The sequence below is a fragment of the Pecten maximus genome, chromosome 7 (genome assembly GCF_902652985.1).
Source record: "Pecten maximus chromosome 7, xPecMax1.1, whole genome shotgun sequence".
Lineage (NCBI taxonomy): Eukaryota > Metazoa > Mollusca > Bivalvia > Pectinida > Pectinidae > Pecten > Pecten maximus.
The window spans coordinates 31646516-31672272 of NC_047021.1; the positions used below are offsets into that span (position 1 = coordinate 31646516).

Genomic DNA, 25757 nt, shown 5'->3' on the forward strand with positions numbered 1-25757 from the left:
AGCCCTACCATGACCCTGTACACGGATGCGTCCATGTCGGGCTGGGGTGCATATCTGAACGGTCGATCCCGTTCAGGTGTTTGGACCGGCAATCAGCTTTCGGAGCACATAAATGTGCTGGAGATGAGGGCGGTTTTGTTGGCACTGCAGTCTCTTCGGCAGGTTCTGCAGTCTCAGGTGATCTGTCTTGCGACGGACAATTGGACAGTTGTGGCCTATCTGGAGAGGCAGGGAGGCACCAGGTCTCATGTACTGTGCGCTCTCGCTATCCGAGTCCTTCTTTTGTGTCAGGAGATGAATTTGACCATCCAAGTCAAACATCTTCCAGGCAGACTGAATGTCTTGGCCGATACCCTCTCCAGGCGTCGTCAGCCAGTTCTGACGGAGTGGCAACTGAAGCCTGCTGTGTTCAGGGCAATCTGTCAGGTGTGGGACAGACCTCACATAGATCTGTTTGCTACCTCCCTAAACTTTCAAATTCCGACCTTCGTCTCCCCGATTCCGGATCCTATGGCTTGGGCAGTAGATGCCCTCTCTCTCGATTGGAACGGGATGAGCGCCTATGCGTTTCCTCCCTTCAATTTGGTGGGCAGGGTGCTTCAGAAGTTCATGGAACATCCATGTTCACTGCTTCTGATAGCACCGTTATGGCCGAGGCAGCCTTGGTTTCCACAGTTGCTGTCCCTTCTGGTAGATCAACCTCTACAGTTACCTCCCAGTTGGGACCTTCTCCGGCAGCCTCGGTCAAGGTCAATGCATCCACACCCAGGGATCCTCCACCTTCACGCGTGGAGGCTATCAAAGAAGGCCTCTCTCAGGCAGGCTTTTCTTCAGAGGTGTCGGATCGCATCGCACGATCTCTTCGATCTTCCTCATCTGCCATCTACCAGTCCAGATGGCGAATCTTCTGTGATTGGTGTGGTGGACGGCAGGTTGCTCCAGTCAAGGCCTCTATTCAGTTGATAGCAGATTTTCTGCTTTCTCTGTTCAGAGATAAAAGCCTTGCCCCCGGTACCGTTGCTGGTTACCGTTCGGCTTTGGCTAGTGTTTTTTCTGTTCTGGGCAGACCAGAAGTGGGCTCTTCTCCCTCTTTGTCTGCCATGATCAGAGGCTTTAGCCTTGACCGGCCCAGAGTCAGGCAGTTAGCCCCACAGTGGGATCTGTCTTTCGTCCTGGATTCCTTGACTAAGGCTCCTTATGAGCCACTAGGCAGTGCTTCCATGAAATTTATCACTCTTAAGACTGTTTTTCTTGTTGCCCTTGCCTCAGGTCGTAGACGTAGTGAAGTACATGCTCTTTCTTGTCTTCCTTCCTGTCTTCGATGGTCTCGGAATTTTTCTGCCGTGTCTTTGTGCACTGATCCTGGTTTTTTAGCCAAGAATCAGGTTCCTGGATTTTCTCCTGAACCCATCAAGATCCCTTCTTTGAATTCTGTAGTCAGCTCTGCTAATGGGGACATTTTGCTTTGTCCTTGTCGGTCCTTGAGGTTTTATCTTGATAAAACCAGGGGGGGGCGGGGCTCTCGAACTCGTTTGTTCTTGCCTATTAAGCAGGGTCAGAAGAACATTTCTTCGCAGTCTATCTCCAGATGGATTTGCGAAGTAATTCGTCTAGCTTACGAAGCTTCAGATGAAGGGACACTTGATGGTGTTCAAGTTAGAGCTCATGAAGTTCGGGCCCTTGCTTCGTCTTGGGCACTTCTTTCTGGCTCTTCTTTTCAGGAAATTATGTCTGCTGCCTTTTGGCGTGGCCAGACCACTTTCACTGACTTTTATTTGAGATCTATGGCATCAGTTTCTGATGACCTATTCTCTCTTGGTCCGGTGGTAGTTGCACAGCAGATTGCAGCTCCCCCTTCCTCTAGTCAGTAGGTTTTTTGCGTTTTCATGTCCCACGTTGTTTATCCACGGGCAGTTTCAAACATCTGGGTTTGCTTTTTGGTTTCCCCTTTTGTTGGCCCTGGAGTGATGTTATTGTTCGGCTGATGGCGCTGGGATTCGGAGTCTCCTCTACGGTAAGACGAATTCGCATAATAAAGTTATGGTAATGTATTACTGAAATGAAATTGAGGTTTTTCTTGTAAAACCAATTTTCATGATGTAATACTTACCATAACTTTAGTGAGTCCCACCCTTTTACATTCCTCCCCTTGACTCACTTTATCCTACGCTTCATCAGTTCCATGTTGGGATAATGAAGAGGAAGTACCCTGGGTATGTGTGCACATCCTAGGATTAGTGGGGCCTCCCAAGGGGTGTGTGTGTGGGATTTCTACCTTGTATTTTCTTATACAAATATATGGGGTACTGGTGGACTAATGCATAATAAAGTTATGGTAAGTATTACATCATGAAAATTGGTTTTACAAGAAAAACCTCAAGTCTTTCTGGAAATTGGAAAAAATGGTATGTATATATATATATACCTTTAATAAATCAAAGCCATTATTAAATATTCATTGATATCACACAGTACTAGGTAATAACTTATATTTATAGATTATATATAATAATAATTAATACTAAAGAAATTTGGACAATATGATAATGGTAATAAATGTTTAAATAAAAAAAACCTAAATCTCTATGAGCTATTTTCTTTAAACCAAACCAAATCCTAATATTTATAAGTTTAAGACTTTGTCATAACACACATCATCCACAATAAATTCACACCTGTCAAGTCCATGGCCATCCTGCTGATTGTGTGTACATCACACCCTGACCCCATGCATGACTGCTCACCACCCCTCCCTAATTGTCTTTGATGACAATCATTATATACACCTAGGTGTAAGAGTCACCAGTTATGCAGAGAGGAACACATATATAAAAGTGAACAGGGAACCACTGCAAATTGTTTATATCATATTTGCTGTCACTTAAATTGACATGTCATGATTAAATAGATAAGTCTGTATATAAAACATACACCCCTGCAGTCCATTCTCCCAATATCTTAAAAACTCCTTTAATCCTCCAATTATCAAAAAAAGAGTTCATTAATACTTTCTAGTATATAAATTCATTGTATTGAACACCCGTATACAGATAAGGTTTCATATGAATAGGGGGGATACTTTTCCTATGGGGGGGATACAAATCCTATGGCCAGTTTTAGTATCCGGATACAAATCCTATGGGGGATACTTATCTTATATGACACCGGTATGGTGATATTACCAAAGCTCTAAACTTACTGTCTCCAGTCTCAAAGTGTGAGAAAAAAAAATTATAATGTTTTGAGCACATGGAAATTTTAAGAAAAACAATTACACAGGCCTATGAAGATATTGAGATCTTATGTTCAACAATTACACAGGCCCATGGAGATATTGAGATCTTATGTCCAACAATTACACAGGCCCATGGAGATCTTGAGATCTTATGTCCAACAATTACACAGGCCCATGAAGATCTTGAGATCTTATGTCCAACAATTACACAGGCCTATGAAGATATTGAGATCTTATGTCCATCAATTACACAGGCCCATGAAGATATTGAGATCTTATGTCCATCAATTACACAGGCCCATGAAGATATTGAGATCTTATGTCCAACAATTACACAGGCCCATGAAGATATTGAGATCTTATGTCCATCAATTACACAGGCCCATGAAGATATTGAGATCTTATGTCCATCAATTACACAGGCCCATGAAGATATTGAGATCTTATGTCCAACAATTACACAGGCCCATGAAGATATTGATATCTTATGTGTAACAATTACACAGGCCAATGAAGATCTTGATATCTTATGTCTAACAATTACACAGGCCCATGAAGATATTGAGATCTTATGTCCATCAATTACACAGGCCCATGAAGATATTGATATCTTATGTCTAACAATTACACAGGCCCATGAAGATATTGAGATCTTATGTCCAACAATTACACAGGCCCATGAAGATATTGAGATCTTAATGTCCATCAATTACACAGGCCCATGAAGATATTGATATCTTATGTCTATCAATTACACAGGCCCATGAAGATATTGATATCTTATGTCCATCAATTACACAGGCCCATGAAGATATTGAGATCTTATGTCCATCAATTACACAGGCCCATGACAATATTGAGATCTTATGTCCATCAATTACACAGGCCCATGACGATATTGAGATCTTATGTCCATCAATTACACAGGCCCATGAAGATATTGATATCTTATGTCCATCAATCAAATTTAATCAGTTAGATTACCTGTTCAGAACAATCCTGGCATTAACTTTGAAACCTGTGTAATTTTTGGTCCAGTTTGTTTGTATCCTAAAAGCTGCTGTTTTATACATCACAGGAAACCCCAAGAGGTCAAGTACAAGTCTATGATGTTGATACATGGCGACCGTGGCAGTGGGAAAAGTACAGTTGTAGCCAACTGGTTACCAGGGTTCATGGCCAGTCACCCTGACCTCAAGGTCATCAGCCATTTTGTTGGTAGTAGTCATCGTAGTACCAACATCGCCGTGTTCCTGAAACAATGCATCAAAGAACTCCGGGAGGAGTACCTCCGACCAGGTATGATGGTAGTTTGGCACCGGTATCTTATTGACTAAGACATGTTTATAATGTATGGAATTTTAATGACTGATAATGTTAGGGCTGGTTTGAGTCCTTTTCCTATGAGATTTATGCTTTTTTCTTTCCAAGTTGATAACTGAAGACTAAAATCTAAAAAAAAAATACAAGGATAAATATATATTTTGTTTCCAACAGAATACATTTTCAATGCCAGGATTTCATTATTAATGAACTATAATGAGAGGAATTTCAGAAATTTCATATTCTTTCAAATAATCAAATAGAAAAAAATAGATTAAGCCACTTCAATATGCCATTTTTCTGAAGAACTGAAGTAGCTAAGAGACATGTCCCCTCAGATCATACATTTATAATAATTCAGAAACAATACGCCATGACAGTACCTTAGTCATTGTGACTCTTGTGACATACAGAATATTTTGTATTACCTACTGTAATGTTCACAGATACGGCGGTGGATAAGCCGAGGATTACGGAAGAAGACCAACCGTGGAGTTTCGAGGAAGTTTCCCAGGCGTTTGTGTCAGCGCTCTCTCTAGGCCCCTGTGTTATTGTCCTGGATGGAATTGATGAACTTGGACTCACTCTTAGCCAGACCAACAGACAGGTTATCATTATTTATCCTTTCAGTCTAGAAATGAAATGTCAAATATTAATGCTATCCTACCACAACTTTTATGGGAGTGGGGATCGGCATCATGTGACCTGTCATGTGCAATCTTGAATCAGTGTCATTTACACTGTCATCTTAGTTTTGATTTGTACAAAGGTCAAGTATGAGAATGTATCAAATTGATTCATTATTCAAGGTTCCAAGGTCAAGGTCATACTTACTAATTTATTCAAGGTCAAGGTCACCATGAATAGTCATAGAAATCTTTTTACCAAGTTCAGTGTTATCACTGTGGTGGCTTTTAAAATATTTGTATTGATTTGGGTAAAATCTTTGTTGCAGAGTTCAGGTATAAAGATAACTTGGATTAGGGGGCTCATTTTTCAGGATGTCATGGTTAAGTGAAGGTCATGGTCACTATTACTATTTATAGAAACATATACACTAATTTGGATGAGATTAGGTACATTTGTGTCTCGTGGAAGAGTATCATGTGTGTTCAGATGACCCACTTCCAATTTTGAAGGTGTTTATTGTGTAGAAATGGAAAATTAAAAGTGTACACAGTGAGCAATTTATGCTTATGGTTCACGTATTGCCTACTTTTGCCGATTTTCTACTATCTTGAAATTCTGAATTCACGATTACTTTTTTTTCAGATAAAGGAGTTTAAATGGCTACCATTTCCTCTACCTCCGCAGTGTCGTATCATCTGTACGACATGTCGCTCGGATTTGTCGTATCACGCAATGACGAGTCGACGTGACATTGTGTTACGTCCTGTACCACTCCTTAATACGGATAAACTTCGAACAAACTTCCTGGAAGCACATATGCAGCACCATTTCTGTTACCTCAAACCTGTTGACTTTGAAAACATTCATTCCTTGAAGGCTTGTAACAATCTCCTGTATTTGAATATTCTGTGTAACGAAATGCAGACGTTTAATGTACACACACATCTGACTCAATATCTCGACGACGTTTACGACAATTGTGCCTCTCTCCGGGAATTATGTGTGCACTGTTTCCAGCGCTGGACCAAGGACTACAGTTGGCAGAAAGAAAACTTATATGGAGACTCAACAGAGCTGGAACCAGAGCTAGGTATGTAATTACTTCCCTTTGTAGAAGTCTTCTTTTTTTGTCTCAATCTCCTTTTGATTCAATACTCAGTAACACAATAATTTATTATTAAAAACAATCTTGGAGTTCTAAGCTGTGCTTCCAGGGAAAGAAGAATTTTCATGTAGTACACCAAATATTAGTTTATAGTGTTGACACCTTAAATCAAGCTTAACTGCTTCTATGGCATGGGTGTATTTGGATTTAAAGAGTTAAACATACTTATGTTCTAAAAACTGGTTAAGTATTTATGATAAATTAATTTATTTTGATTAGTTGAAATATAACATTGATAAGGATACCAGGGGAAAGAAAATTTGTAACTCCACCAGTTCCAACACGGAAGAATCATGTTTTTGGATATCAATTTTCTGAACTAAACATTTTTTCTGCAACTTTTATCGGAATGAATTCCTATCTCCTTAAAAGTTGTTTACAGGAAAATGAAAAAATGAAAGGCCTTTATATAGTAGAATAGTGATGAGATAGATCTCCTTAACATAAAAAAAATTACCAGTAATTAATGAAGGCCTGTATGCATTAGAAAAGTTATGGGACACTCTACATTTACAAGAAAATAACTCTCAAAGCCATATGAATACAGTAAATATTCCTCTTCACATATAATTTCCTTGATATATTTGTAAAAATATCATCAAACCTCTTTATAATGCCATCAGTTTTATATAAAGAAATACATGTATCACTAAATAAAATTTCATTATAATGCCAACTGTTATAGAAATATCACTAAATATAACCTCTTTATAATGCCATTAGTTGGATGGAGGTAATGTCGATTACCAGAAGGTTCCACTTTGTAGCAATGAAAATAGATGTAGTTATGTAAATCTATTTTGTTGCATGTGAAATATTTTTGAAGTTCCAGTTCCGGAGAAATCAAAGGAAGGTAAAGAGTTCATTTCAAGCAGATTGCAAGTGAAATTGCTTTAGATAATGCCGATTTTGTGATTTGTAAAAATTCATGCATGATGTCTGATGATTTTTGAATTCATGCGTTGATGCCAGTTTTTGATAGTGAAAAAATAATATATACAATTTAACATGTATAGATTGTCATTGGGTTGTGTGGAGCTAGAATGGAATTGAAATTTAGATTTATGCTGATATCAAATAATCTTAATGTAATTGTTATTCCTTCATGTTTTGTTTGTTCAAATGGTTTGTTAATATTTTCTAATATGTTACTAATATAGGCATTTCCATAATTCACACATTTTATACGAGAATATCTAAGTGTCAGTTAACGGCAGACCGGCATATATAATGGTCCGCCCAAAAATACTTGTTTTTTGTTTGTTTTAAAATGAGCCATTAATATTGACAAAGTTCATACAGATTGAGAAAATAATTTTATAAATTCAACATTTCATTAACGTGAATATAAGTATAACCGGAGAAGCATGGTTATAAACATATACATTCAATGTTTCCCTTCTGTAGAGGTTGTTGGTGTTCATGTTTTACCCTTGAATTTATGACATCGCAATAATGTTGACTAACTTGAATGTCATATTTGTTCATGAAATAGAAAGATAAGGTCGTAAATGTTCTTTGCTGTTAAAAACATTGCACTCTAATTATAAATTTTTCGAGGACATGTAAGATTTCAAAATTGTACACACCATCGTATTCCATCAATTAATAAAGTACCAGCTACATAATATTACAATCCTGCCATTTTGAATTTTCAGCTGCTATATATGTGTACATGACAATAGAAATATCATAATGCATGTATTGAATGATGAGCTGTAATTTTTGCCCAATGTGCTAGAAAGTTTGTGATAGGCCTAACATTTTCAATATACATAATGTACAATGTATACTTATATATCATACTGCTGTATAGTGAGCAAAGAATACTAAAAACTGTAAAAATAGAACATTTTCCATTCTGTCTTCAAAATATTCACAGAATGAATTTTTCAAAGAGTGCAAGATTATGTTCATGTTTCTATGGTGATTTATACAAACGGAAATTGACAACAAATTCAACTTTTACACAACAATGTATTAAGGTATGTACATTCAATAACCAATCATACCGATACATGAGGAATCTGATGCTCTTCGTTAATAAGTTTGTGTTTGAAGGTTATATTCTTTGTGAAGTAGCTAGGGATATCTAGCTTGTTTAAAAAAATAGTGATAGGAGATAATGTTCCTGAAAAATAGCCTGGCCTCACTAATCTATTAACTGAAATTTTCCGTAGGAGAGCATTACAAACTTTAACGATGGTTCCTTATCTAACATTTTTTTTCCTTAGCTCCAATAAGGCTTTCCTATGGAAAATTTAAGTTTAGGAGTTTCTTAGAGTTAAGGAACAGTGATGAAGCCAAGGAAATTCCATTTAAAAGCGTAAACTTTTATGAAGATTTTTGGAAGAATATATATGTACATGTACATGTTAACATTGACATGTAGATGAAGGTCTTACAAATTACAATGATATGCCATACTGGTATGTCGGTGTATGTGAAAAGTTCTCCATCATACAATATTCCATAATAATATCACCAATGACATAAAATCCTTCAAACATAAATCTGTCGAAGATCTAGAATACCCCAATATGATATGAGATTATATTTGGTCACATGAAACTCTAAAAGTCTTCATGTTTTCCATTGGTATGAAGGTTGTTCTCCAGTATAGAGCGAGGATCAAGTGAAAGTGTCGATCATTTTATATTTGATAACATTTGTGTTAATCAACCACAGGTTTCCATGGTTACAGATATAGTTGTATGTATTAATTGTTTCCCTGATGTTTATTCTGTAGAGTTTGAAGGCTGGGTTCCCGATGTTCTCCGGCTCTTTGCTGTATCCAAAATGGGTTTGACAGAGACCAATTTATTTGCTCTCCTGCAAAGAATTGGCTACACAGGAAGTCGCATCGTGAAGAAGTTTGATTGGCTGCAGTTCCGTACCTGCCTCGGAAATCTTCTTTACGAAGGACCGGATGGGAGACTTGTTTATACCCACCAGCACTTCAAGGAAATCGTAGAATATGTGTTACTCCGTAAGCATCCATTTATATTTCTCTTATAACTGTTTACTTATTTTCAATTTCCATAGTTTTGAGTTTTTTTGGTTTCTTTTTTTGAGAATATATATATTTGATTTTGTTTTTATAATCTGATAATTTTCTTAAATAGATATGCCAATTTAACAGAATTTCAATTTGTGGTTATTTGAATTAATTTTTTGTTCAATAATTCATTAGCTTTGGCTTATTTACTTCTTTCAGCGTGGGGTTTGGTAATACTGTACCTACAGAATTTTGTCAGAATATTTTCTATTTCTTGTAAATTTGTAATTACTTTAGATATTAATTGAGTTAGGTACAGATGTCTTTATCAGTTTATCATTTCAGATCTCCTATAGACTTATCATACATATATCACATGGTCACCGATTCAAATCCCAATTAACTGATAGACAATTCAAAGTGGCATTTACTTCATAGAATCAATCTGATTTTGACACATTTGATAACCATATGGTGTTCGTGAGAAAAATCTATCAAATTGAGGTTATATGAAAAAGTAAACAAAATGGGCATGTTCATTTTAGTAACGTGTGAGTGTAATAGTTAAACCAATCCAGTGATAGTCTGCTCTTTGTTATGGGTTAATTTAATGTAAATGAGGAAAGCGTTCTGTGATAATTTGTATATCAAAGCTTTTTGTTTTGTTGGTGTTATAACATTTGGATTTCCAGAACTATTACACAAAATACTAATTATTTACACAAAATTTATACAGTGAAAAATATACACGTAGATTCAGGTACATCTATTTCATTTGGGGTATTTTCAAAAATATTTAAATTCAAAATTGAAAAACTATTAATCAATACCAATTTATCTCATAGACAATTATTACGGTACCGATTTTTTTTTAGTTTTTAGTATTTTTTTTAAAAATATTTATAAAAAAAAGTGTTTAGATTTATTCAACTCTCCAATGAGTGCAATTGTATGACACTGTAGTTTTCAGCCATAATTGGGTTATTAGGCCACTATCAGTATTGTTAAATGCTTTTTGTCGGACTGCAAATGCATATACACGTAAACATATAATTAAATTTAGATTGTCTTCTTTGATAAAATTAATTGGGTGTAAATAATGGTCATCAACAACGCTATTTTATGTACAACTTGATAAGGTAATCGTTGGCGTGAACAGTCTCATTGTCAGATACTGCTATTGTCTTTATCGGCTACATATTTGTTAAATAAAATATTTTTGTTTCAATTCGGTCAACTGAACAATTTGGAGTATTTGACTTATTTTCCTCAATACATTGGCAGGTGTTCAAAGAAATCTATTTAGTAATGGGTTATAATACACATGTAGAATTTTTTAGTTGACATGATTCCAGCTCTATATACAAGTTGTATATGTTTTGCATGTGAAAACAGACAATCAAAATATAATACAGGATGAAGTTTCCATTTGAAGCAATTTAATCATAATTAGTTATATATATAGGATCGTTTAATTCAATAATGGGTTCACAGCCAAATTGTAATTCATTGTAAGAAACCTTCATTCAGTATTCACAGAGATCTGTCCCGTTTCACAGTTGACATGTGACCCTATTGTATTCTACTCAGATAACAAAGGAACTGGTGTACATCATTGTCATTACGTGGGAACTTAATTCTTATCGTGATACAAGTTATTGGCAGCTAATCTAGGAATATTGAGGAGATTTTCTCTTGTCATTCATATCATTTTACTCATATATTGGCCGAGTAAATAAAAAGATTAATAAAAAAATGACTTTGATAAATTACACAATCACATGCTATACACACGGTATCAGAATGAAAATGATATTTACCAGGTAAGGAAATTTCATTAAATTTGGAGCAATATTTTCAAATTATAAAAGAAGGTGCTTTCATGATATGGCTCGCCCATTAAGGGTATTGATGTTAGGACTCGCCCATTAAGGATATTGATGTTAGGACTCACCCATTAAGGGTATTGATGTTAGGACTCACCCATTAAGGGTATTGATGTTAGGACTCACCCATTAAGGGTATTGATGTTAGGACTCACCCATTAAGGGTATTGGTGTTAGGACTCGCCCATTAAGGATATTGATGTTAGGACTCGCCCATTAAGGGTATTGATGTTAGGACTCACCCATTAAGAGTAGGTATGTTAGGACTCACCCATTAAGGGTATTGATGTTAGGACTCACCCATTAAGGGTATTGATGTTAGGACTCACCCATTAAGGGTATTGATGTTAGGGCTCACCCATTAAGGGTATTGATGTTAGGGCTCACCCATTAAGGGTATTGATGTTAGGACTCACCCATTAAGGGTATTGGTGTTAGGACTCACCCATTAAGGGTATTGATGTTAGGACTCACCCATTAAGGGTATTGATGTTAGGACTCACCCATTAAGGGTATTGATGTTAGGACTCGCCCATTAAGGATATTGATGTTAGGACTCACCCATTAAGGGTATTGATGTTAGGACTCACCCATTAAGGGTATTGATGTTAGGACTCACCCATTAAGGGTATTGATGTTAGGACTCACCCATTAAGGGTATTGGTGTTAGGACTCGCCCATTAAGGATATTGATGTTAGGACTAGCCCATTAAGGGTATTGATGTTAGGACTCACCCATTAAGAGTAGGTATGTTAGGACTCACCCATTAAGGGTATTGATGTTAGGACTCACCCATTAAGGGTATTGATGTTAGGACTCACCCATTAAGGGTATTGATGTTAGGGCTCACCCATTAAGGATATTGATGTTAGGACTCACCCATTAAGGGTATTGATGTTAGGACTCACCCATTAAGGGTATTGATGTTAGGGCTCACCCATTAAGGGTATTGATGTTAGGACTCACCCATTAAGGGTATTGATGTTAGGGCTCACCCATTAAGGGTATTGATGTTAGGACTCACCCATTAAGGGTATTGATGTTAGGGCTCACCCATTAAGGGTATTGATGTTAGGACTCACCCATTAAGGGTATTGATGTTAGGACTCACCCATTAAGGGTATTGATGTTAGGGCTCACCCATTACCATAAGGATGTTAATGATAGGGCTTTACCATAAGGATGTTAATGGTATGGTTCACTTGTAAAAGTATGTGTGGTAGGGGACTCTCTTATAGATTTTGATGATAAAACTCATTCTTAAGGGTATCAATGGTAGAACACAATCATAAGTATATTTTTGGTAGTGTCCGTTTACATGGGTATTTATGGTAGGGTTTACTCACAGCAGAAGAATTACTCATATACAGTGGAAGAACAGTCAGTGTTTTCTGCAGATGACACAATTATTGTATTACATAATCTTCACCATTGTTTTATGGTGTACTACAGCTGCCCTCAAGACTGCCTGTGTCTGTGTATATAATCTACACTAATTGTTTCTCACACATATGTTTCCAGTTATCTCCCCTTAGATATTTGAATGTCATTGTTGGAATACAGTTACAGATGTGTTGTCAGGAGGAACATCATCAAGTGTTATAGATTTGGTATCGTTACACCATAGTACCGATAATTACGACCTTGATCAAGCTGTTATAGATTTACTATCGTTACACCATAGTACTGATAATTACAACCTTGATCAAGCTGTTATAGATTTAGTATCGTGACACCATAATACCGATAATTACAACCTTGATCAAGCTGTTATAGATTTAGTATCATTACACCATAATACCGATAATTACAACCTTGATCAAGCTGTTATAGATTTGGTATCGTTACACCATAGTACCGATAATTACAACCTTGATCAAGCTGGATTATTTCCCCTTTTGTGAGCCAAACATGTGTAAAAAGACTTCATAGACAGAAAGATCAGAATAAGTCTTTTAAGACAAGTAGTCTTTATTGAGAGGTGGTCTTTATATACAGGCTGTCTGTTTAGACAGTTTTATTTCTTTATATAAACAGGTTAGGAACAGAACTTTCTCAGAATGATTTTGAATATTTATAGAATACATTGAATGATGAAATACAAATTTAATCTGTAAAGGCTAAATACATAAATGTATTGTCATCCCAGATAACTGGTCATTATACATAGAGGTGGACTTTATAGACAGGTTGTTGTATTATCAAAACAGGATACTCATTGTGTAGAAACATAGTCTTTGAATTAACTTTCTCCTTACATCATGACTATGTCAAACAAATAATAGTCTTTAAATTTCTCCTTATATCATGAATCCGTCACCCAAAGTCAGTTTATGTAGTTATGAAGGTATGTACAACAATGTTTATTTTTCCTTGTAACTGTTTCCTGTATAGATCACAACTACTAAAGGGTCATCATGCCTGTCCTGATGGGTACCTGATAATAACAACACAGAAATAAGGGTATATCATAAAACGCTGTAGAAAAGATTATCAGACATCTTGTAACCTTTTTAGCTTACCTCAGGGTCAAGGTCAAGTGGATGAGCATAGCTTTCCATCTATATTTCTATATGTGGTATATTTTACTCCTTCCCTGCAAACAAACAAATTAGGTCTTTTTCATCAAAGTCATTGTCATTAAGAGCTTTGAGCCATGTTTTACTGGTACATCATAGTAACAATTGTTTAAACTTCTAATAAAGGTGTTTGTGAAATCATGCATGTCACAATGCTTTACATATTTAAATAAGGCACAAGTTATTGATTTGCATGTATGTGTATTAATAAATGTCATTTGTTATTTAAGAACACTAATTTGCATGACTGGTATTGGTTTTGATGAACATGTATGATTTATATAGGTCGAGCAAAACAGAAGAAAAGCAAAGGAAATCAGCGAAGACAGTATAACATTAGTATGTTTGTAACATGCACTTCTATTGTACACCACCAAGGTTGGCTGTAACTGCTGTAACACAGTGTGGCTGTATGGCTGTACTACTGTAACCTGCCTGTGTGTGATGACTAATGTAAATCAGATAAAAGCTCACAAATTTAAAAAGTACTTTGCAGTTTCACAAAACTTAACCTTTTTTGAAACTGTCTCTTTAAATAATTTTTGTTTTTTGAAATTAAGGATTCAAAATACATGTTTTAAAAAACAAATTGCAAAGTTAATAAAAAGAAATGTTTATGTAACCTGATGAAAAGAAACTAAGAGAAATTAAAATGTTTTTCCAATACCAAAGTTTTGTTTATGAAAATACTGGGAAACGATTAATTGAAGATATTAAATGAAAATAAAGGCAAAATTAATTGACTTCATTTAATTATAACAGTTTTAAAAAGAAGTTATCTCCCTTTTGACAAGGTTATCTCCCTTGACCTCATATTTTTATGTGAGCTTTCGACAGGTTTACACAGACTTCATTTAATTTTCTCATTCTGTATTGACTCAATTAGACCACCAATGTTTGATAATTTTGTGTGAGCAGCAAGCCAGTCTGCGAATGCCTTGCTGTTTACAATGATAATGGCCAGTACATGTAGATATGTGACAAGATTTCTGGCTTTCATTACAGGCTATGTGATTCAAAATAAATTATCTCCCTTTGTTAAGGTGTCAGTTGGTAAAAGTATTGAAAGAAATTAGAAATTATCATATAGCTTGTCTGTTTTACCATGTGATATATAAGATCATAATACATAATATAACACTAGTATGATGTCAGAAATAATCTATGATGTCACAATTACTACAAGACATTGGACAATTTACCATCCATGTCTAGATCTCCTGTCTTTGATAGAAGTTAATTTGAGAGTTTTCACTTATATCATCTCAAGGATGAGCTGTGATATACAGAATCATACAATCATGGCTATGTAATTTGGAATTTATTAAACTTGTTCAATAATTTTATGTGCCCTAGCCTGGAAACTTGTGGGATATCAAATTATTGATTTTGTTTAGCAAATTCCATAAAGCATAGTCGCTTATGTAATATTCTCTGTATGTAAGGTTCAGGGGAGGTATAATGTCTGTGGTTTTGTATAGTTTATGCTAAAACTTTTTATTGACAGATGACATGAGGTTATGTTGCTTTTTTTCTTGTTAGATAGATATAGCTAAACGCTGCTGATGCATTTCACGGCTTGATCTCATTAGTGGGGGGTGGGGGGCTTATGGTCACCCTGTTTTCGGTGTTGTGGGAATATTATTCATTTCTGAATCTAGATTTAAATTGCAATGTTTATCATATTGTTAATGAATACAAATTTCATCAATGATATTTTGATTTTATTTGCTTGATGCTGATGTTAAAATCAAAATGCATGAACATTATTAGTGATAAGTACGGCTGGTGACTGGTAATACCTACTGTTGGAGGATGGTTGTTTCTTTTTACTCTGTGACAGGAATCGGGAAACTACAACACACATTTTCTACACCCCATGTTTGTTGGTACAGGGATAATGATATGATCTCTAAAATGTCCCTTCCCAAATTTCCACTGTGCCTAACGACCAATATATTAATTATACCAATACTCATTATCCTATTTCTAACAGGTGTATAAAAAATGTATGTACACAATTAATACATATAACACTGATTGTATTATGTACTGCATCACATAACAGCTTTTCTAACATTCACCACATATAGTATGTATGTCACACTCCTCTGGATTTACAGGTGAAGAGTTATCTCCCTGAAGAGTTATCTCCCTGAAAAGTTATCTCCCCCAAAGAGTTATCTCCCCTGAGTTGTACAAAATCTAATACCTCGGGCCAGTTTCATCAATATTCTCTAACTTAAAATTTTCTATAGGAAAGCATTACAGATTCTAAGAAAGTTTATGTAATGCTGTCCGATGGAAAAAAGTAATTTCTTTGATGACACTGCCTGACATGATAGGTTAAATTCTGTCTACTGCTGAAAGAATGAAATTCAAAACAAAAATGTTATTTGAATTGTTAAGATGACAGAGCTGTAGTTTTAATTAATAGTATTTGTTATAATGTTTATTGGTTTTAGAATAACACACCTGCATCTGTAGAAATTCTACTGTGATTTTGTTGAAAGTTGAACTCACTGATTTGGTTGGTGTTAATGTTATAGCTAGAAAGTGTGTTAGAAAAAAATGGTGTGTTTGTTTTTCTGAAACTTGAAAATACAATATAAATTACAGATATCAGTGCCTGATTATTCAAAGACAGACTGAGGTCTACTAGTTAAAATGTCACAATAATAAATGTTCAAATTCAAAATCTTAGAAATATAGAAATATTTTGGTAGTTACATGTATGTAAAATGTTTATGATAATTTCTCTTCTAGAATGTATGAAGAAAAGTATATGTGCTCAACATGCTTAAGTTCTATTTACGAAAATTTCCAGTTGGAATAAAAATCTTTGTATGGCAATTTTACACAATTTACATGTGTAAAATTTGTGTGAAAATTTGTATGCACCCTTGAAATTAGGTATCAAATAAATCCTATTAACCAGTCATAATAATTCCAAAAACTGACAGACCAGTCTTATAAAATCTAATTTTGTGGAATTTCGTTTAAATTCTTATGATTTTAAAACAAGCAGAAGAAAAGAAAATTCTTCTCTGATATATAAATCTTCAGCTTTTACATAATTTTGTCAATTATGTCTGCATATTGATTTTAAAAAAATTGAAAAAAATGTCCTACATTTTTCAAGATTTCTAAAAGCAGCTTATAGTATACTAGTATACAGTGCATGGAGTACTGTTCATTTGTGCCCTTTGAAAAATCTAGATCAATGACCTGTTGCTTAGTAATTTATAATCAAAATGTTGCTCATATTAAATTGATCATACATGAATCCTAATGAATTAAAGCAATAAAATTTAAAAAAAAAAAAAAAAAAATATCAAAAATCAAAAAAATGATAATGTCTAAAAATATCTATTTGATAAACATTGACTATGCTTTCAAAGTCTTCTATCCACAGTTTTATTTCTAACTTATACAGGTTAACCTATGATATACTATACTATAAAAGTGTAATTTCCGTTCGTCAATTTTCTGGTCAGTTTCTCTCCTTGAAATGCTCACAATATATAACAGTGCTACTTTTGACTTTTGTTTTAGTATGTACAGTTAAGTCCTGATTTTTATTTATCAATATTAGAAGGTTAGGAACAGTATGATGGTAAATCTAATATGTCTTTTTATTATTGTGCTGTACAGATTCGTTCAAGTCTGGGGGCTCTGAAGTGACCGCCAATGATGCCACAAACAGAGAATGGAAAGGAGAGAAGCAGAAATTCCACACCCACATGACCAAATATTTCAAACAACTGCCATTCTCCGACCTCATCCTCCTGGGGCTGCCTCATCAGCTACTCATGGCGGGGGACTTTGAGGGGCTGTCTAAGGTCCTCATGGATCCTGTGTGGGTTTTATGTTGCAATTTTGAATTTTAAATATTCTTTTTCATAACATTTTTTATATGGTTAAATTATGTTTATTTACCACTTTCTGAGAAAATGTTGAAATCTGACTTCATAACCAGATAAAATGCAGCCTTTTTTTCTTCAAACAATTTTATTTTTGTAGGATAAATGAAAAACATTTGGCTATTTCATTTCAATGAAGAAGTTTAAAGGCAGCAGTTTAGATAAAAAGCTTCCAAGATGACAATCTTCACCTTTGTATTGTGAATGTTTCAAATCTACCATTTTATTGAGAAGATATAAATAACTTTCAAAAGATCTAGACCAGACCCCTTCAACGTCTACAAAAGATCATTATATGTTCAATATCATCCCTCCTGGGGATTTGGACACATTTTCCCTATGAACTCTTCACTGCATCAAATACATATACATGTATAAAGATAGATACTAGGTCTACTTGCTTTTGTAGGTTTTAATGTTTGTTTGAAATAATTATATTCTTCGTTTTGTTTTCAGAATGATAGATGGTTTCCTGAATGAAGAGAAACAGTGTCCCTCCAACAAGCTGGACCTTGCCTACTACTGGTCAGTTTTGGCCGGTCAAGGGATTGACATAACGTCCACCTACACACAGTTACTGACAAGCCTGGGTGTCCTGGATGACCTATCAGAGGTAAAATTCATTGAAATTCCAAACTCAAGATTTTATTATCATGTTCTTACATTGCTTTACCTCTAGGGATGTTGATTAAAAATCTCAGTTGCAATGCTCGGTGAAAAATTTGATATTAATGAGAACTAAGTCAAACCTAAAATTTTTAATTTTTAATTAAGAATATTTGTCTTAAAATTAATATGGAGACTGGAAACCAAACAGGAATAATCCATTTGATGGGAGGTAATCTAACTCAATATATAAAACATGATTTTTGACTGCATAAAAGTGTAACAGTATTTATGCTTTTGAGCAAACCAAGTTTTGTTTATTCCAATATGACTGAATGAATTTCTTTCACCTGACAGGATGGCGATGATACTGTCCTAATCAGTGAGAATGGAGACGCACTGTCAGTGTCAACGTTAGGGGAGAACGGTGAAGTGTTCCGACCAAATATATTCACCAACGTACCTCGAATCATCACATCATCACCTCACGAACAACGTACACTGTCGGTCATTGAGGAGACATCGAGTGTTGCTGAAAGCTTTAGGGTCAGTATTTTGTATTGTTCATTTTGTGTCATTTTGGCTCTATTTCAAATGTATCTTATCAAATATGTGTAACTAATTAAAGAAAAATTTAAGTAAAATAAAAAGTAAGCACACTTGCTCTGGTTAATTATATTGATCAGGGATTTATAAAGTTCGAAAACTTTGGTAAGGTCACATATACAGCCTTATACCAGAATATCTTTTGGCCTCACAACTTAATTTGTATTGTTTCCTTTGTATAAGTATGGAGAGGAGACTTAATTTGTATTGTTTCCTTTGTATCAGTATGGAGAGGAGGGGGAGGATGAACTGCCGAGGATCACAATATCAGAGACACAGAACGGCATAGACACGATCTTCTTAACGGAGAGTAAAATCAGTATAACTTCAGGTAATTATAGAACGGCATAGACACAATCTTCTTAACGGAGAGTAAAATCAGTATAACTTCAGGTAATTATAGAATGGTATAGACACGATCTTCTTAACGGAGAGTAAAATCAGTATAACTTCAGGTAATTATAGAATGGTATAGGCACGACTTGCATTGATAGAAGTTAATTTAAGAGTTTTCACTTATATCCTCGCAAAGATGAGCTATGTAATATACAGCACTGTACAATCATGTAATTTGGAATTTATTAAACATGTTCAATGACTTTATCTGCCACTAACCTGTATAGACATATCAAGTCATAGCCTATACTGTATAGACACAACAAGTCATAGCCTATACTGTATAGACACATCAAGTCATAGCCTATACTGTATAGACACATCAAGTCATAGCCTATACTGTATAGGTACATCAAGTCATAGCCTATACTGTATAGGTACATCAAGTCATAGTCTATACTGTATAGGTACATCAAGTCATAGCCTATACTGTATAGGTACATCAAGTCATAGTCTATACTGTATAGGTACATCAAGTCATAGCCTATACTGTATAGACACATCAAGTCATAGCCTATACTGTATAGGTACATCAAGTCATAGCCTATACTGTATAGGTACATCAAGTCATAGTCTATACTGTATAGGTACATCAAGTCATAGCCTATACTGTATAGACACATCAAGTCATAGCCTATACTGTATAGGTACATCAAGTCATAGCCTATACTGTATAGGTACATCAAGTCATAGCCTATACTGTATAGGTACATCAAGTCATAGTCTATACTGTATAGGTACATCAAGTCATAGTCTATACTGTATAGATACCACAAGTCATAGCCTATACTGTATAGGTACATCAAGTCATAGTCTATACTGTATAGGTACATCGAGTCATAGTCTATACTGTATAGATACCACAAGTCATAGCCTATACTGTATAGGTACATCAAGTCATAGCCTATACTGTATAGGTACATCAAGTCATAGCCTATACTGTATAGGTACATCAAGTCATAGTCTATACTGTATAGGTACATCAAGTCATAGTCTATACTGTATAGATACCACAAGTCATAGCCTATACTGTATAGGTACATCAAGTCATAGTCTATACTGTATAGGTACATCGAGTCATAGTCTATACTGTATAGATACCACAAGTCATAGCCTATACTGTATAGGTACATCAAGTCATAGCCTATACTGTATAGGTACATCAAGTCATAGCCTATACTGTATAGGTACATCAAGTCATAGTCTATACTGTATAGGTACATCAAGTCATAGTATATACTGTATAGGTACATCAAGTCATAGCCTATACTGTATAGACACATCAAGTCATAGCCTATACTGTATAGACACATCAAGTCATAGTCTATACTGTATAGGTACATCAAGTCATAGCCTATACTGTATAGGTACAACAAGTCATAGCCTATACTGTATAGACACATCAAGTCATAGCCTATACTGTATAGACACATCAAGTCATAGTCTATACTGTATAGGTACATCAAGTCATAGCCTATACTGTATAGGTACAACAAGTCATAGCCTATACTGTATAGGTACATCAAGTCATAGCCTATACTGTATAGACACATCAAGTCATAGTCTATACTGTATAGGTACATCAAGTCATAGTCTATACTGTATAGGTACATCAAGTCATAGCCTATACTGTATAGGTACATCAAGTCATAGCCTATACTGTATAGACACATCAAGTCATAGTCTATACTGTATAGGTACATCAAGTCATAGCCTATACTGTATAGGAACAACAAGTCATAGCCTATACTGTATAGGTACAATAAGTCATAGCCTATACTGTATAGGTACAACAAGTCATAGCCTATACTGTATAGGTACATCAAGTCATAGCCTATACTGTATAGGTACATCAAGTCATAGCCTATACTGTATAGGTACATCAAGTCATAGCCTATACTGTATAGGTACAACAAGTCATAGCCTATACTGTATAGGTACATCAAGTCATAGTCTATACTGTATAGGTACAACAAGTCATAGCCTATACTGTATAGGTACATCAAGTCATAGCCTATACTGTATAGGTACATCAAGTCATAGCCTATACTGTATAGACACATCAAGTCATAGTCTATACTGTATAGGTACATCGAGTCATAGTCTATACTGTATAGGTACAACAAGTCATAGCCTATACTGTATAGGTACAACAAGTCATAGCCTATACTGTATAGGTACATCAAGTCATAGCCTATACTGTATAGGTACATCAAGTCATAGTCTATACTGTATAGGTACATCAAGTCATAGCCTATACTGTATAGGTACATCAAGTCATAGCCTATACTGTATAGGTACATCAAGTCATAGTCTATACTGTATAGGTACATCAAGTCATAGCCTATACTGTATAGGTACATCAAGTCATAGCCTATACTGTATAGGTACATCAAGTCATAGCCTATACTGTATAGGTACATCAAGTCATAGCCTATACTGTATAGACACATCAAGTCATAGCCTATACTGTATAGACACATCAAGTCATAGCCTATACTGTATAGGTACATCAAGTCATAGTCTATACTGTATAGACACATCAAGTCATAGCCTATACTGTATAGGTACATCAAGTCATAGTCTATACTGTATAGGTACATCAAGTCATAGTATATACTGTATAGGTACATCAAGTCATAGTCTATACTGTATAGACACATCAAGTCATAGCCTATACTGTATAGGTACATCAAGTCATAGTCTATACTGTATAGACACATCAAGTCATAGCCTATACTGTATAGGTACATCAAGTCATAGCCATGGAGACCACCAGTTCCTGTATCTTCCTCAGGTGAATCTTGTCATATTCATCAGGTACATCCATAAAGTCAGCCAGGTCCCTGGGACAAACCTTGGGTCATCGAAGTGGTCCTTCTTGGCCCTGTGTTGAACAACATATGACATTTTACAAAATTCAGTACAGCTCAGCTAAATAAGATATTAAAACAGGCACATTATGTGATTCATCCATAGCTATCCACACTTTTACAACCTGATATTAAGCGCCAAGTTCATTGTGAAATCTTTGGGGATTATATGTTGAAAAAATTAAGCAGATGTTTTTTTGTGAATGTACCAGGTAATCTGAAGTACAATACATGTTAATCAGTTATCTCCCTTAGACCTTTAAAATATTGGTCCCAAATATGTGTGGTAGTGCCTTGTCATATGACATCATCATATCAATTGAATAAGTCTTTTTTTCTGTATAAAACAAAATTTCTTTTACCACTACTAAGGTAATGTTAAAATACTGAATAAAACCTTGTTGGCTTGTTTTCAAATTAAATGCATGTTTGAAAAAAAGAACCCAAAACTTTCTCTGTTTCTTTGGGTGTTACTCAGTTAAATGTCTTATAAATTTGGTTTTTATTTCTTGCAAAATTTCATATTTGTTTTTTTTTTTTTGCAACAGACCAGGGACCAAAAGAAACCGTCCTCACCTCATCAAATATGAAGCTGGCCTTCATGATAGCCTGCTTTCTCAAGGACATTGGTCATCACAAGGTCACAGACAACATATGTAGGGCACTCAATGACAAACTGGACAAGGTATAATCTCACTTGATTACATCTTTTAATTACAATGTCGTTTCCACTCAAGATGACTGTAGCAAAAATACTTGAACAGCTGTGACAGCTATATGCCCTATGTTAAGATATTGAGTGGATCCCACATATTATGATATTGGATGTTATAGTATCCTGATTATTATAATGTTTTTACATGTTTGGAATTTTCACTATACATTTATCTGTATAACCAGATATTTGCAAAATATTTCAATTAACATTTTTTTCTCATGAAATGGATACAAACATACCTGGTATGCCTCTTGGATTAATATAAGGAGTAATTATCTATCTTTTTAACTGCATCACAAAAATGTTTGAATTGATCAGAACTACCCCCTGTCCGAGGACGACCAACTTCTGCATGCCCGTATCCAGGAGATGCTTGGCCAATTCAGTAAGGAATTGGAAGACAACATGGAACAGACTGAAAAGTGGTTCCGTCGTGCGCTCCGTACTGTCATGGACATCTCCGACCTGGAAATAGAAGAAGGAACACCTAAATACTACGAAATTACTAACCTGAAAGGTACATTGTTTGTACTTAATTTGTTAATAGAAACGTCTGGTTGTTTTCTGCTATTTATTTGATCTTTTGTTACACATACCATGTATCTCACTCCTTAGAGACAAAAGAGTATCTCATGAACCTCTCAACAACGTTAATGATGACATTGTATCATACCATCAACCTCTCAACAAAGTTAATGTTGACATAGTATCATACCATCAACCTCTCAACAAAGTTAATGTTGACATAGTATCATACCATCAACCTCTCAACAAAGTTAATGTTGACATAGTATCATACCATCAACCTCTCAACAAAGTTAATGTTGACATAGTATCATACCATCAACCTCTCAACAAAGTTAATGTTGACATAGTATCATACCATCAACCTCTCAACAATGTAATGTTGACATAGTATCATACCATCAACCTCTCAACAAAGTTAATGTTGACATAGTATCATACCATCAACCTCTCAACAACGTTAATGTTGACATAGTATCATACCATCAACCTCTCAACAATGTAATGTTGACATAGTATCATACCATCAACCTCTCAACAAAGTTAATGTTGACATAGTATCATACCATCAACCTCTCAACAAAGTTAATATTGACATAGTATCATACCATCAACCTCTCAACAACATTAATGTTGACATAGTATCATACCATCAACCTCTCAACAAAGTTAATGTTGACATAGTATCATACCATCAACCTCTCAACAAAGTTAATGTTGACATAGTATCATACCATCAACCTCTCAACAAAGTTAATGTTGACATAGTATCATACCATCAACCTCTCAACAAAGTTAATGTTGACATAGTATCATACCATCAACCTCTCAACAATGTAATGTTGACATAGTATCATACCATCAACCTCTCAACAAGTTAATGTTGACATAGTATCATACCATCAACCTCTCAACAAAGTTAATATTGACATAGTATCATACCATCAACCTCTCAACAAAGTTAATGTTGACATAGTATCATACCATCAACCTCTCAACAACGTTAATGTTGACATAGTATCATACCATCAACCTCTCAACAACGTTAATGTTGACATAGTATCATACCATCAACCTCTCAACAAAGTTAATGTTGACATAGTATCATACCATCAACCTCTCAACAACGTTAATGTTGACATAGTATCATACCATCAACATCTCAACAACATTAATGTTGACATAGTATCATACCATCAACCTCTCAACAACGTTGATGTTGACATAGTATCATACCATCAACCTCTCAACAAAGGTAATGTTGACATAGTATCATACCATCAACCTCTCAACAACACGTTAATGTTGACATGGTATCATACCATCAACCTCTCAACAAAGTTAATGTTGACATAGTATCATACCATCAACCTCTCAACAAAGTTAATGTTGACATAGTATCATACCATCAACCTCTCAACAAAGTTAATGTTGACATAGTATCATACCATCAACCTCTCAACAAAGTTAATGTTGACATAGTATCATACCATCAACCTCTCAACAATGTAATGTTGACATAGTATCATACCATCAACCTCTCAACAACATTAATGTTGACATAGTATCATACCATCAACCTCTAGACAACGTTAATGTTGACATAGTATCATACCATCAACCTCTCAACAACGATAATGTTGACATAGTATCATACCATCAACCTCTCAACAACGTTGATGTTGACATAGTATCATACCATCAACCTCTCAACAACGTTAATGTTGACATAGTATCATACCATCAACCTCTCAACAACGTTAATGTTGACATAGTATCATACCATCAACCTCTCAACAAAGTTAATGTTGACATAGTATCATACCATCAACCTCTCAACAACGTTAATGTTGACATAGTATCATACCATCAACCTCTCAACAAAGTTAATGTTGACATAGTATCATACCATCAACCTCTCAACAACGTTAATGTTGACATAGTATCATACCATCAACCTCTCAACAACGTTAATGTTGACATAGTATCATACCATCAACCTCTCAACAAAGTTAATGTTGACATAGTATCATACCATCAACCTCTCAACAAAGTTAATGTTGACATAGTATCATACCATCAACCTCTCAACAAAGTTAATGTTGACATAGTATCATACCATCAACCTCTCAACAAAGTTAATGTTGACATAGTATCATACCATCAACCTCTCAACAAAGTTAATGTTGACATAGTATCATACCATCAACCTCTCAACAACGTTAATGTTGACATAGTATCATACCATCAACCTCTCAACAAAGTTAATGTTGACATAGTATCATACCATCAA

The 25757-nt window shown here is 35.1% G+C and overlaps 1 protein-coding gene across 3 annotated transcripts in view; it reads left to right on the forward strand.

The window, feature by feature from the left end:
- Nucleotides 1-25757, forward strand: part of LOC117330580 — an 80251-nt gene that overhangs the window by 25909 nt on the left and 28585 nt on the right. Inside the window, exons 4-15 of one of the 3 annotated variants that reach the window (XM_033888989.1) lie at nucleotides 4314-4534; nucleotides 5005-5165; nucleotides 5831-6278; nucleotides 7180-7206; nucleotides 9103-9342; nucleotides 14103-14156; nucleotides 17472-17676; nucleotides 18197-18353; nucleotides 18704-18892; nucleotides 19178-19283; nucleotides 22770-22906; nucleotides 23258-23456. In XM_033888989.1, coding sequence (XP_033744880.1) covers nucleotides 4314-4534; nucleotides 5005-5165; nucleotides 5831-6278; nucleotides 7180-7206; nucleotides 9103-9342; nucleotides 14103-14156; nucleotides 17472-17676; nucleotides 18197-18353; nucleotides 18704-18892; nucleotides 19178-19283; nucleotides 22770-22906; nucleotides 23258-23456 — 2144 coding nt within the window. The remainder of the gene's footprint in view (nucleotides 1-4313; nucleotides 4535-5004; nucleotides 5166-5830; nucleotides 6279-7179; nucleotides 7207-9102; nucleotides 9343-14102; nucleotides 14157-17471; nucleotides 17677-18196; nucleotides 18354-18703; nucleotides 18893-19177; nucleotides 19284-22769; nucleotides 22907-23257; nucleotides 23457-25757) is intronic. The other 2 variants (XM_033888992.1, XM_033888991.1) reach the window with 2 other exon arrangements.